Source organism: Bubalus bubalis, chromosome 8 (assembly GCF_019923935.1).
Source record: "Bubalus bubalis isolate 160015118507 breed Murrah chromosome 8, NDDB_SH_1, whole genome shotgun sequence".
Lineage (NCBI taxonomy): Eukaryota > Metazoa > Chordata > Mammalia > Artiodactyla > Bovidae > Bubalus > Bubalus bubalis.
Window position 1 is genome coordinate 7217978 of NC_059164.1, and position 13768 is coordinate 7231745.

The 13768-nt window shown below is 51.5% G+C and overlaps 1 protein-coding gene across 1 annotated transcript in view; it reads right to left on the reverse strand.

The window, feature by feature from the left end:
- The window catches only part of LOC112586431 (ATP-binding cassette sub-family A member 13), a 115506-nt gene that overhangs the window by 19432 nt on the left and 82306 nt on the right, over positions 1–13768 (reverse strand). Inside the window, exons 24-25 of the mRNA XM_045166516.1 lie at positions 10468–10581; positions 2100–2190 (exon numbers count right to left, since the gene is read on the reverse strand). Of these exons, the coding sequence (XP_045022451.1) occupies positions 2100–2190; positions 10468–10581 (205 nt within the window). The remainder of the gene's footprint in view (positions 1–2099; positions 2191–10467; positions 10582–13768) is intronic.

The window sequence follows — 13768 nt, forward strand, 5'->3', positions numbered from 1 at the left end:
GTGAAGGCTTCAAAGAGCTTCCAGAGATACTTCCAACTGATTAGTATTCATGGACATCATAAAACAGAACAACCAAAAATCCAGAAGAAAAAAAGATGAAAAACTAACAAGAGACTCAATACATGTTTCAAAAATCTTTGGATACAATTGTCCAAAAAGTAGATGAAATCAGGGAGAATTTCAGCAAAGAACTGAAAACTATTATTAAAAAAATAAAACTCCAGGGCCTTCTTTAGCAGTCCAGTGGTTAAGACTCTGCGCTTCCACTTCAGGGGGCACAGATTTAAATTCCTGGTTGGGGAGTTAAGATCCCACATGCCAAGAGGTATGGCCAAAAAAAAAAACCAACCCAGAATCAAATTGCAAGTTTAGATTGGGAAACGGGACAAATGAAACAACTCTCAGCTGAGGTGAGAATAAGCGGATTTAAAAAAAGCAAGAAAAAAAAGATCTCAAGCTGAAGCACAGAGAAAAAAAGATTAGAAAACAAGAGAAAAAGATACAATAAGCATATGGACAAAGAAAATCTTTCATGGTGTTTAATTGGCGTTTCAGAGGAGAATTAGAGAGAAAATTGCTCAGAAGTAACATACCAAGAGAAAATTACTAAGACTCTCCTGAAATGTATGATACCAAGAAACTAATTCAAGAAGTGCCTCAAAACCAAAGCAGGAAACCCATGATGTAAAATGTAAAGTAAAACTGCTAGAAAGAAACAAAAATTTTAAATACAAACATAAGAAAATAAAGATCTTACATGTTCTCAGTAGAAAATTAAATACAGTCTCAAAACAAATCAAGCCTAAACTGACAGAATCAAGGAGAAATAGACAAATCCACAACCATAACGGGAAATATAAACACACACTCCTTAACAGCCTATAGAACAGGCTTACAAAAACCAAGGACATACAGGGTTGCATCCCCTCCCCACATAGAACCATTATATGGAGAAGCCAGGCTAACCATGCAGGGGCATTAAGTCAACAAATCTGGAACAAATGAAGTCATATTGACTGTACATGCTTTGACTACCACGACCTGAAGCTGGAAGTCAGTAACATAAAGATAAATGGAAAATCCCAAATATTTCTAAATTAAGTTATAAACCTTCAAATAATTAAAGAACCAAAAAAAAAAAAAAAAGCACTTCACTGAATAATATGGAAAATAGAAACCTGTTGAGAAGTGGTATGGGTTCTCAGCAGGGTGCTGGAGAAGCATTTGGTCCCTGTGCCCCAAGGTGGCCCTAGTGGGGCTGCAGGCACACAGAGTAATGAGCCTCAGTGTCGGGACAGGAACCATCTGATCCTCACCCCACAGCTCGCAAGGGAGCCACTTGCCAGTTTTCCAGAATGACTCTGTTTTCAAGTCTGCTTTAACTACATGAAAACATGATTCAAGGCAGTAATATCTATTTAAAAATACTGTTAAACTTTCTAAGGCCATAAATCACTAATGCCTTGCCCCCCACTAACCCTCATGCTCCAGGCAGACGCAGCCCCTGTCCCGGGCATGAGCACAGTGCCGGGGGCCTCGGATGGCCTGACACCCTTCCTCCCCTCCTGGAAGTACTTCCATTCCATCTGCTGGTCCACGCTCCTGGGAGCATCCTTGGGACGCACCTGGCAAATCAGATTCTCGCTCAGAGTTTGACTCTCCTGCATGTTCACAAAACGGTTGATGAGTATCTAAATGAAGTCACAGATTGATAAACTGTAGGCATGTGATAAACATTTGCTGATTGATGAATTTTTTATCTAAGCTTCAGATCTTCAAATCCTGAAATCAATATAAATGCTTTCAATTGACTTAGTAACTCAGTGATAGCCATTTCTTGTATAAACTTGTGTTAAACCTTGCAATTCATGTATTTAAATCAGAACCCTTCCTATTGAACTAAGTCCCTTACTATTCAAGCCCCGAATCAGCAGGTAAGAAGACTTCAGTTATAAGCAAACTATGGAGTATATTTAATTCAAGCTCTTCATCTAACAGATGAGAAACCAGAAACTGGGGGAGGAAGCAGTGGCTTATCTGCGTCACCCAGAAATTTCCTGGCCGGAGGGTGGACCCACCACACCATCCACCACACTTACCGAAGATCTGAAGCTTTTCAGTCAGTTTGGCTACATCAATGTGCAGCTGGCTTTTTATAAAGCTTCTTATAAATTTGTTTTTCAGGGCTTCCTAGAGGAAAACAATATAGTTTAACAAAAATAATCTCACCATTCCTCTCGTCAAATAATACTTGCTAGGTTTATTTCAAGTTTCATGATACAGGAAAATGGCTCAAAAAGTGAGTCCTCTGTAAAGGGTTTTAAAACACCCCAGTGAATAACAGGACAACATTTGCTCAGGAATTTACTTGAAAAACAAAAGTAAACCACTTAGGTTATAATTGTAAATATGCATTAAGACTGAAAACAATTTGAGTGATAGTTGTAATTATGCACTAATATTGAAAATAAGGGGCTTCCTGGGTTGGTGCTAGTGGTAAAGAACCCTCCCGCCAATGAGATGTCAGAGATGCAGGTTTGATCCCTGGGTCAGGAAGATCCCCTGGAGTAGAGCATAGCAACCCACTCCAGTATTCCTGCCTGGAGAATCCCATGGGCAGAGGAGCCTGGTGGGCTACAGTCTGTGGGATCACAGAGTTGAACACACCTGAATCACTTAGGACTCACTCATTAAAAACAAAGAATGAATTCAGTGTTGATTTGCTTTCAAATCTTCCTAACAAAACTATTTGGTGGTCCTTTATATAAATCCTTTGTGTTGCCTTTTCCACAGGCCAGTTATAAAGAGGGGGTCATTGTTACAAAAACGCTGACGAAAGGTTTCAGCCTTTTCCCAAAACCCTGTCTTGAACCTGCAATATTCAAAGCCTTCTCTTTGGAAGCACGTTTCGTATCATCATGCACATCTTCTTTCACTATGGACAGTTCGAGCTCCACCTCATTGGTCAAAGGTTTCCCTGTGGAAGGTTCTCCAAGATTACTTTCATCAGCTTGATGGCCTCTTGCCTGCTTACCCTGCAGCGGGCACGTGCACACGCCCACTGTGGTACCACCCACTTACTATACTCGACAAGCCACTGAGAGTGAAAATGTAGGTGTGGGGTGCCAACGCAGGATCAGCCGAAGGGAGGGGGAGCTCTGAGTGGGGATTAATTTGGGGATTTGTTAGCTCTCTGGAGAATATTGATGTTATCCTGACTTACCTTTACCAAACAACTTTATAACTTGAGGACTTCTGACAATTTTCAAATAAGAACCACCTTCGGCATTTAGCTATTTAATTTCACAGTCGCCTCTTGTCTACAGATGACAGGACTCCGTGATGAAACCTCAGTGTCCGCTTTTTTAAAATCTTGTTTCTATTCTTACACTGCCGCTGCTGCTGTTCACTCACTAAGTCGTGTCTGACTCTTGTGACCCCATGGGCTGTAGCCCACCGGGCTCCTCTGTCCATAGGTTTCTCCAGGCAAGAACACTGGAGTGGGCTGCCATTTACATCTCCAGGGATCTTCTTTGAGCACTAGCTACTTGCCCACCATTGTGGAAGGCACTTTATATGTATTAGTCATTTAATCTCAGCAACATCTCCACAAAAAGATGCTTTTAATTGAAGGAAAAAGTCAGTCAAGGTTGCCGGCATCAGCAGAATACTAACCTGGCCCTCTGGGGGCAGAGCCAGACCAGAGAAGGGCCCTGACGTCAGTTATGTAAAGTCCAAGGATATTACGGATGCTCCTTGAATGTGATCCTGATGCTAAGAAATAGAGCCACTCACCACACTTCATTCTCTTAGCAAAAAGTTCTTCAAGTGACTGATAACTGGCTTTAATTTCTAACTTGACTACTGTGTAAACAGCATTCAGCTAAACTGAAGATTTCGCCATGAAGCTAGCTTCTTGTCTTTTCCTGAAGTATGTTTGATTTACAAAGTTGTATTAGTTTCAGTTTTCAGCATAGTGATTCAATTATACATATGTGTAGTCTTTTACTCTTTTTCATATTCTTTTCCATTTTAGGTTATTACAAGATATTGAATATGGTTCCCTGCGCTATACAGTAAGTTGTTGTTTATCTGTTTTATATACAGTAGTGACTGTTAACCCCAAGCTCCTAATTTTTCCCTACCCCTCCACAAACCACCTGATTCTTGAGATGGATTTGGGCACTGTCACATGCTCTCCTGCTCACATGTCTCATGCTACTCTCTAGACAGTCGATTTGCTGTTTATTATCCTGCATCTATAGGGCTTCCTCAGTGGTTCAGTGGGAAAGAATCTGCCTGTAATGCAGGAGCCACAGGAGATACGGCTTTGATTTCTGGGTCGGTAAGATCCCCTGGAGGAGGGCATGGCAACCCACGCCTGTATTCTTGCCTGGAGAATCCCGCGGACAGAGGAGCCTGGCAGGCTACAGTCCACATGGTCACAGAGAGTCAGACACGACTGAAGGGACTAAGCACACCCACACATATTGCATGTAATCATCTGTAGTTACAGCAGAGCCCTTATCAAAGCCTGAACTATTTACCATATATGATTCATAACAGAAAATGTCTCCTGATCTTTATGTCAGCAGACGAACCCACAGGAAAACAAAGAAGAAAGCAGTAACAGCCATACCCACCACAAGAGCATCACAGGCTTCCAACTCCAGGAACGGAACCGGCCAAGGCCCACTGCTATGCTCGGAAATCCTTGCCCAGAGGCCACACCTCCCCAGGCTGCTCTCAGCCGTGACCATCGCCAAAGTCATGCCTAAGAGCCACGGCGCCCCGACACAGGAACCCATCCCCTGGTAACTGACTTCAGCTCAATGGAAGCACTCACCAAACACGGGCTGGTGGGGGCATTTCCACCCAGCCCCACAACCCACATCTTGCAGGGCCAAATCCACTGACTGGGGACCCAGCACCCAAACTCCCCTGCCTCGCCAGCCTCCCCAGCCTCCCCTGCCTCCCCTTCCTCCTCAGCCTCCCCTGCCTCCCCTGCCTCCCCAGCCTCCCCTGTCTCCCACCCTCCCCTACCTCCTCAGCCTCCACAACCTCCCCTGCATCCCCAGCCTCCCAGCATCCCCTACCTCCTCAGCCTCCCCAGCCTCCACTGCCTCCCCAGCCTCCCACCATCCCCTACCTCCCCAGCCTCCCCTGCCTCCCCACCCTCCCCAGCCTCCCCAGCCTCCCCTGCCTCCCCTGCCTCCCCTGCCTCCCCTGACTCCCCTGACTCCGCTGCCTCCGCTTCCTCCCCTGTATCCCCTTCCTCCCCAGCCTCCCCTGCCTCCCCTTCCTCCCCAGCGTCCCCTGCCCCCCCTTCCTCCCCAGCCTCCCCTGCCTCCCCTGCCTCCCCAGCCTCCCACCATCCCCTACCTCCCCAGCCTCCCCTGCCTCCCCACCCTCCCCAGCCTCCCCTGCCTCCCCTGCCTCCCCTGCCTCCCCTGACTCCCCAGCCTCCCCTGTCTCCCAGCCTCCCCTACCTCCTCAGCCTCCACAACCTCCCCTGCATCCCCAGCCTCCCAGCATCCCCTACCTCCTCAGCCTCCCCAGCCTCCCTTACCTCCTCAGCCTCCCCAGCCTCCCCTACCTCCCCAGCCTCCCACCATCCCCTACCTCCCCAGCCTCCCCTGCCTCCCCACCCTCCCCAGCCTCCCCTGCCTCCCCTGACTCTCCAGCCTCCCCTGCCTCCGCTGCCTCCCCTTCCTCCCCTGTATCCCCTTCCTCCCCAGCCTCCCCTGCCTCCCCTTCCTCCCCAGCGTCCCCTGCCTCCCCTTCCTCCCCAGCCTCCCCTGCCTCCCCTTCCTCCTCTGCCTCCCCTACCTCCCAGCCTCCCCTGACTCCCCTGCCTCCCCTTCCTCCCCAGCCTCCCCTGCCTCCCCAGCCTCTCCTGCCTCCCCAGTCTCTCCAGCCTCCCCTGCCTCCCCTTCCTCCCCTGCCTCCCCAGCCTCCAAGCCTCCCCAGCCTCCCCTGCCTCCCCTGCCTCCCCTGCCTCCCCTGACTCCCCAGCCTCCTCTGCCTCCCCTTCCTCCCCTGCCTCCCCTTCCTCCCCTGCCTCCCCAGCCTCCAAGCCTCCCCAGCCTCCCCTGCCTCCCCTGCCTCCCCAGCCTCCCCTGCCTCCCCTGACTCCCCAGCCTCCTCTGCCTCCCCTTCCTCCCCAGCCTCCCCTTCCTCCCCTTCCTCCCCAGCCTCCCCTGCCTCCCCTTCCTCCCCTGCCTCCCCTGCCGCCCCAGCCTCCCCTGACTCCTCTGCCTCCCCTTCCTCCCCAGCTTCCCCTGCCTCCCCTGCCTCTCCTGTCTCCCCAGCCTCCCCTGACTCCCCTGCCTTCCCAGCCTCCCAATCCTCCCCAGCCTCCCCTGACTCACCTGCCTCCCCATCCTCCCTTACCTCCTCAGCTCCCCCAGCCTCCCTCTGCCTCCTCAGCCTCCCTGTCTCCCCAGTCTCTCCTGCCTCCTCTGCTGCCCCTGCCTCCTCTGCCTCCCCTGCCTCCCAGCCTCCCTTGCTTCATCAGCCTCCCTTGCTTCATCAGCCTCCCTTGTTTCATCAGCTTCCCCAGCCTCCCCTGCCTCCCCTGCCACACCTGACTCCCCTCCCTCCCCTGCCTCTCCTGACTCCCCTGACTCCCCTGCCTCCCTTGCCTCCTCAGCCTCCCCTGCCTCCCCAGTCCCTCCTGCCTCCCCTGCCTCCTCAGGATCCCCTGCCTCCCCTCCCTCCTAGCCTCCCCTGCCTCCTAAGCCTCCCCAGCCTCCCCTGCCTCACCCTGCCTCCCCAGCCTCCCCTGCCTCTCCCTGCCTCCTCTGCCTCCCCAGCCTCCCCTGCCTCCCCTGCCTCCCCAGCCTCCCCTGCCTCCCTTACTTCATCAGCCTCCCCTTTGTCCCCAGCCTCCCCTGCCTCCCTTGATTCATCAGCCTCCCTTGCTTCATCAGCCTCCCCTGCCTCCCCAGTCTCTCCAGCCTCCCCTGCCTCCCCTTCCTCCCCTGCCTCCCCAGCCTCCAAGCCTCCCCAGCCTCCCCTGCCTCCCCTGCCTCCCCTGCCTCCCCTGACTCCCCAGCCTCCTCTGCCTCCCCTTCCTCCCCTGCCTCCCCTTCCTCCCCTGCCTCCCCAGCCTCCAAGCCTCCCCAGCCTCCCCTGCCTCCCCTGCCTCCCCAGCCTCCCCTGCCTCCCCTGACTCCCCAGCCTCCTCTGCCTCCCCTTCCTCCCCAGCCTCCCCTTCCTCCCCTTCCTCCCCAGCCTCCCCTGCCTCCCCTTCCTCCCCTGCCTCCCCTGCCGCCCCAGCCTCCCCTGACTCCTCTGCCTCCCCTTCCTCCCCAGCTTCCCCTGCCTCCCCTGCCTCTCCTGTCTCCCCAGCCTCCCCTGACTCCCCTGCCTTCCCAGCCTCCCAATCCTCCCCAGCCTCCCCTGACTCACCTGCCTCCCCATCCTCCCTTACCTCCTCAGCTCCCCCAGCCTCCCTCTGCCTCCTCAGCCTCCCTGTCTCCCCAGTCTCTCCTGCCTCCTCTGCTGCCCCTGCCTCCTCTGCCTCCCCTGCCTCCCAGCCTCCCTTGCTTCATCAGCCTCCCTTGCTTCATCAGCCTCCCTTGTTTCATCAGCTTCCCCAGCCTCCCCTGCCTCCCCTGCCACACCTGACTCCCCTCCCTCCCCTGCCTCTCCTGACTCCCCTGACTCCCCTGCCTCCCTTGCCTCCTCAGCCTCCCCTGCCTCCCCAGTCCCTCCTGCCTCCCCTGCCTCCTCAGGATCCCCTGCCTCCCCTCCCTCCTAGCCTCCCCTGCCTCCTAAGCCTCCCCAGCCTCCCCTGCCTCACCCTGCCTCCCCAGCCTCCCCTGCCTCTCCCTGCCTCCTCTGCCTCCCCAGCCTCCCCTGCCTCCCCTGCCTCCCCAGCCTCCCCTGCCTCCCTTACTTCATCAGCCTCCCCTTTGTCCCCAGCCTCCCCTGCCTCCCTTGATTCATCAGCCTCCCTTGCTTCATCAGCCTCCCCTGCCTCCCCCTGCCTCCCCAGCCTCCCTTGCTTCATCAGCCTCCCTTGCTTCACCAGCCTCCCTTGCTTCATCAGCATCCCCTGCCTCCCCTGCCTCCCTTGCTTCATCAGCATCCCCTGACTCCCCTGCTTCCCCTTCCTCCCCTGCCTCCCCTGCCTCCCCTGCCTCCCCTGCCTCCCCAGCCTCCCTTGCTTCATCAGCATCCCTTGCTTCATCAGCATCCCCTGCCTCCCCTGCCTCCCCTGCCTCTCCCTGCCTCCCCAGCCTCCCTTGCTTCATCAGCCTCCCCAGCCTCCCCTGCCTCTCCTGCCTCCCTTGCTTCATCAGCCTCCCCTGCCTCCCATGCCTCCCCAGCCTCCCCTGCCTCTCCTGCCTCCCTTGCTTCATCAACCTCCCCTGCCTCCCCAGCCTCCCTTGCTTCATCAGCCTCCCTTGCTTCATCAGCCTCCCTTGCTTCATCAGCATCCCCTGCCTCCCCTGCCTCCCCCTGCCTCCCCAGCCTCCCTTGCTTCATCAGCCTGCCTTGCTTCATCAGCCTGCCTTGCTTCATCAGCATCCCCAGCCTCCCCTGCCTCTCCTGCCTCCCTTGCTTCATCAGCCTCCCCTGCCTCCCATGCCTCCCCAGCCTCCCCTGCCTCTCCTGCCTCCCTTGCTTCATCAACCTCCCCTGCCTCCCCAGCCTCCCTTGCTTCATCAGCCTCCCTTGCTTCACCAGCCTCCCTTGCTTCATCAGCATCCCCTGCCTCCCCTGCCTCCCCCTGCCTCCCCAGCCTCCCTTGCTTCATCAGCCTGCCTTGCTTCATCAGCATCCCCTGCCTCCCCTGCCTCCCCTGCCTCTCCCTGCCTCCCCAGCCTCCCCTGCCTCCCTTGCTTCATCAGCCTCCCCAGCCTCCCCTGCCTCTCCTGCCTCCCTTGCTTCATCAGCCTCCCCTGCCTCCCCAGCCTCCCCTGCCTTCCCCTGCCTCCCCTGCCTCCCCTGCCTCCCTTGCTTCATCAGCCTCCCCTGCCTCCCTTGCTTCATCAGCCTCCCCTGCCTCCCTTGCTTCATCAGCCTCCCCTTCCTCTCCAGCCTCCCCTGCCTCCCCAGCCTCCCCTGCCTCCCCTGCCTCCCCTGCCTCACCAACCTCTCCTACCTTCCTGCCTCCCTGCCTCTGCCTCAACACCTCTTTCCTTAACAAAATCCTCACAGATGCAATCTCATCTCAGTATCTGCTTTGGGAAGGACCCAGATGCAGAGACATCTTCCTACGTACCAGTGCTTTGCTGCTGCTGCTGCTAAGTCGCTTCAGTCATGTCTGACTCTGTGTGACCCCATAGATGGCAGCCCCAGGCTCCGCCATCCCTGGGATTCTCCAGGCAAGAACACTGGAGTGGGTTGCCATTTCCTTCTCCAATGCATGAAAGTGAAAAGTGGAAGTGAAGCCGCTCAGTCCTGTCCGCCTTACATAATCTAAATCGCTTCACAGTTCAAAACTGTGGTTCTTTCCTCCCTTCACAGGTAAGAAGCCCAAGGCACAGAGAAGTTCAGGATCACACAGCAGTGGGGACAAGGCTGGGAATCCAGACTCTCCAGCTCTGAGTCCCTTCTCGGGACCACCTAGAACTACACGTCTGGTGGATAAGAAACAAACCAAACAAGAACAAAACGTAGGTATGTTTTCTCAAGCTCAAGTTAGAGCAACACAGATGCCCCAGAAAGTTATCATGTGACCTACCTTGATTAAAGTTTTGTAATGAATGATTGTCCTTCTCTGAAGAGGTTGAGACATTTGAAGCTAAAATCCATGATTTTTTGGAATACATTATGTTCTCAATACAGAATATTAGGGAATGAAGGGTTTTAACAGGCCCACGGTTCAAAAGCATGCAAACCTTCCAAAAAGATTTCAGTTGGCAGAGCTGATGAACTGGAATCGGGAGATTTAGATTGACATATATACACTATTGATAACTGTGTATAAAATAGATAACTAATAGAACCCACGGTATAGCACAGGGAACTCTAACCAATACTCTGTGGGAACCTAAACGGGAAGAAAATCCAAAAGGGGGATATACATATGGCTGATTCATTTTGCTGTACAGCAGAAACTGACGCAGCAGTGTAAAGCAAATATATTCCAATAAAAAACTGAGACCAAGGCACGAGCTACTTGTCTCTTTGTGTGGCCCTGAAATAAACCATTCTCTGCTCAAAAAAAAAAAAAAAAAAAAAAAAACCAGCTTTAAGTTAATATGGAATTTAAAGCACAAATAAATATTAATGAATTATTGATCATTCTCACAGCAGTAAGATCTTACATGGGCAAAACAACTGATCATTTACAAGAAGTTTTCACACTTATCCAATTTTACATCAACATTACTAGTCACCCAGCAAAGCCAAGCCGCAGGTGACTCTCTAGCGCTCTCTGAAGGAGACCTCTGGTTTTGCAGACACACCTGGGGTCTCCCAGCCCTTGGTGGCAAAGGGGCCACCCCTCACCTGCAGCTGGTGGAGCATCTGGCCATTTCCGCTGCTCTGAAAAATGCTGGACGCGCTCAGCAGTGTTTCTGACAAAGTCTTCAACTTGCCCACAAAATCAAAAGTATGATTTACCTGCAAAATAAAGCACATCAGGGTATGTCTCTAGTTCAGCTGTGTTGCACTAGGCAGATCCTTCAGCCCTGTGGCTGCCACAACAAGGAGATACACATTATGTGCAACTTGGCCATCAGAGCAAAGATCTTCCAAGGCCACACGTCACCGGATAAGGTGACCGTGCCAGTGCCTCTTCCTCCAGGCTCCTTCCACTGCGTGCTGCCCATCTGTTCACCATGGAGTCCCCAAGGTACAGGTCACTCTAAGAATGAATGTTCCAGTACACACTGGCTAAATAAGACAACATCTGCCCCCACGTCCTCCTCAACCATACATTCTCAACTAGCATCTATGATCTGGTTTATGATACCCAACTCTATTTAGGAGAAAGCAAAACTGTTTCTAATTAGAGGATAATTTTTTTATTTAGAGGATAATTGCTTTTTTTGTGTTGGTTTCTGCCATACAGCAACTCAAATAAGTCCATTCTGAAGGAGATCAACCCTGGGATTTCTTTGGAAGGAATGATGCTAAAGCTGAAACTCCAGTACTTTGGCCACCTCATGCAAAGAGTTGACTCATTGGAAAAGACTCTGATGCTGGGAGGGATTGGGGGCAGGAGGAGAAGGGGACAACACAGGATGAGATGGCTGGATGGCATCACTGACTCGATGGACGTGAGTCTGAGTGAACTCCAGGAGTTGGTGATGGACAGGGAGGCCTGGCATGCTGCGATTCATGGGGTCGCAAAGAGTTGGACATGACTGAGCGACTAATCTGATCTGATCTGATATATATCCCCTCTCTTCAAGCCTCGCTCCGCATTCCCATCCCGTCCCACTTCTCTAGGTTTTCACAGAGCGCGGGTTTGAGCTCCCTGTGTCATACAACAAATTCCCACCAGCTATCTATTTTACACATGGTGTGTAATGTTTTTACATTTCAATGCTACTCTCTCAATTCATCCTACCTACTCCTTCCACCGCTGTGTCCACAAGTCTGTTCACTAAGCCTGTGTCTACATTTCTTCCCTGCAAATAGGCTCGTCAGTACTATTTTTCTAGATCCCATATATATGCATTAATTACAATATTTGTTTTTATCTTTCTGACTTACTTCACTCTGTATAATAGGATCTAGGTTCATCCACTTCACTACAACTGACTCCCAACTCATTTCTTTTTATGGCTAAGTAGTAGTCAATTACATATATGTATCACAACTTTATCCATTCTCTGTCAGTGGATATCTAGGTTGCTTCCATGTCCTGGCTATTGTAAACAGTGCTGCAATGAAATCTGAGGTGCATGTATCTTTTTGAATTGTGGTTTTCTCAGGGTATACGCCCAGTAGTATGAAAGTATTAGTCACTCAGTCGCGTCCAACTCTACACAACCCTGTGGACTGTAGTTTGCCAGGCTGATCTGTCCATGGCATTCCCCAGGCAAGAATGCTGGAGTGGGTAGCCACTCCAGGGAAATAGAAGGGGAGTAAAAACAGTGACAGATTTTATCCTCTTGGGCTCCCAAATCACTGCAGACAGTGACTGCAGCCATGAAATTAAAAAACACTTGCTCCTTGAAAAGAAACCTATGACAAACCTAGATGGCGTTAAAAATCAAAGACATCACTTTGCCAACAAAGGTCCATCCAGTCAAAGGTATGGTTTTTCCAGTAGTCATGTATGGATGTGAAAGTTGGACCTTAAAGAAGGCTGAGCACCAAAGAATTGATGCTTTTGAACTGTGGTGTTAGAGAAGACTCTTGAGAGTCCTTTGGACAGCAAAGAGATCAAATCAGTCAATCCTAAAGGAAATCAACTCTGAGTATTCATTGGAAGGACTCATGCTGAAACTGAAGCTCCGATACTTTGACCACCTGCTGCGAAGAGCCATCTCAGTGGAAAAGGCCCTGATGCTGGGAAACACTGAAGATAAAAGGAGAAGAGGATGTCAGAGGATGAGATGGTTGGATGGCATCACTGACTCAGTGGACATGAGTTTGAGGAAACTCCAGGAGATGGTGAAGGACAGGGAAGCCTGGCGTGATGCAGTCCATGGGGTCACAAAGAGTCAAACACGACTTACCAACTGAACAACAACCATGTCCAGTGGTGGGATTGCTGGGTCATATGGTAGTTTTATTCCTAGTTTGTTAAGGAATTTCCATACTGTTCTCCATAGTGCCTGTATTAATTTACATTATAACCAGTAGTGCAAAACTCTATTTATTTATTTATTGCTGCTGGCAGAGCAAATGAGCATAAGGTTTTTGTAAAATAATTTGGTATCATAAAAAATATTCATAGTCACTGACCTACAAAAAACTTCCTTGCCTTTTTCTCTCAAAATAAAAGGATACTGTCCTAAGGAAATATTTGAAATGAAATACAAAGCTATACCCACGAAGATGCCTCTATGTGTGTGTATGTGTGTGAGTGTGTGCACACTTAATCATGTCCAACTCTTTGCAACCCTGTGGACTGTAGCCTGCCAAGCTCCTCTGTCCATGGAATTCCCCAGGCAAGAATACTGGAGTGGGTTGCCATTTCCTTCCCCAGGGGATCTTCCTGACCCAGGGATCGAACCCACATCCCTTGCGTCTCTTGCACTGGCAGGTGGATTCTTTGCCACTGAGCCACCTGGAAAGCCCCATGAAGATGCCTATGGCCACATTACTATATTTCTATATCAAAAACAGTCTAAATGCAAAGAGATAAGATTATAGAGGGTTTGGGAGTCCAACCACACACCTCTGAGGTCACAAGGGCACAGGTCACGCCAGCTCAGGGGCTGGAAAGAAGCGAGGGGCTCCTGCTGCTAATTCCCACCAGGAGTCCAGGACAGGATGAAGCACTCACCAGCACATGGCTGCCTCTGCCGCCTCCTGCCCTCCCTGCCCTGCACCTGTGCCCACCCCCTGCTCGGCTGCTGGGGTCTGAGCCATAAAGGGAGGTGCAGCCTGTCCATACGCCTCCCCTCTGGCCTTCACATGACCCTGGGAGGTGTGCACCCACATGACGTCTGTGTTATTTACCCACCCGGGTAAGTGTGAGCCTCTGTTCCTAAGGATGAGCAAGCATGGGAAACACCAAGGGGCACATGAAGAGATCCTTCTATTCAAAAGACGAGGCCAGTGTATGCGTCAGAATAAAGGTCTTTATCTGGAACTGATTTAGGGTAAGACAGGAAAAAATGTATGAAGC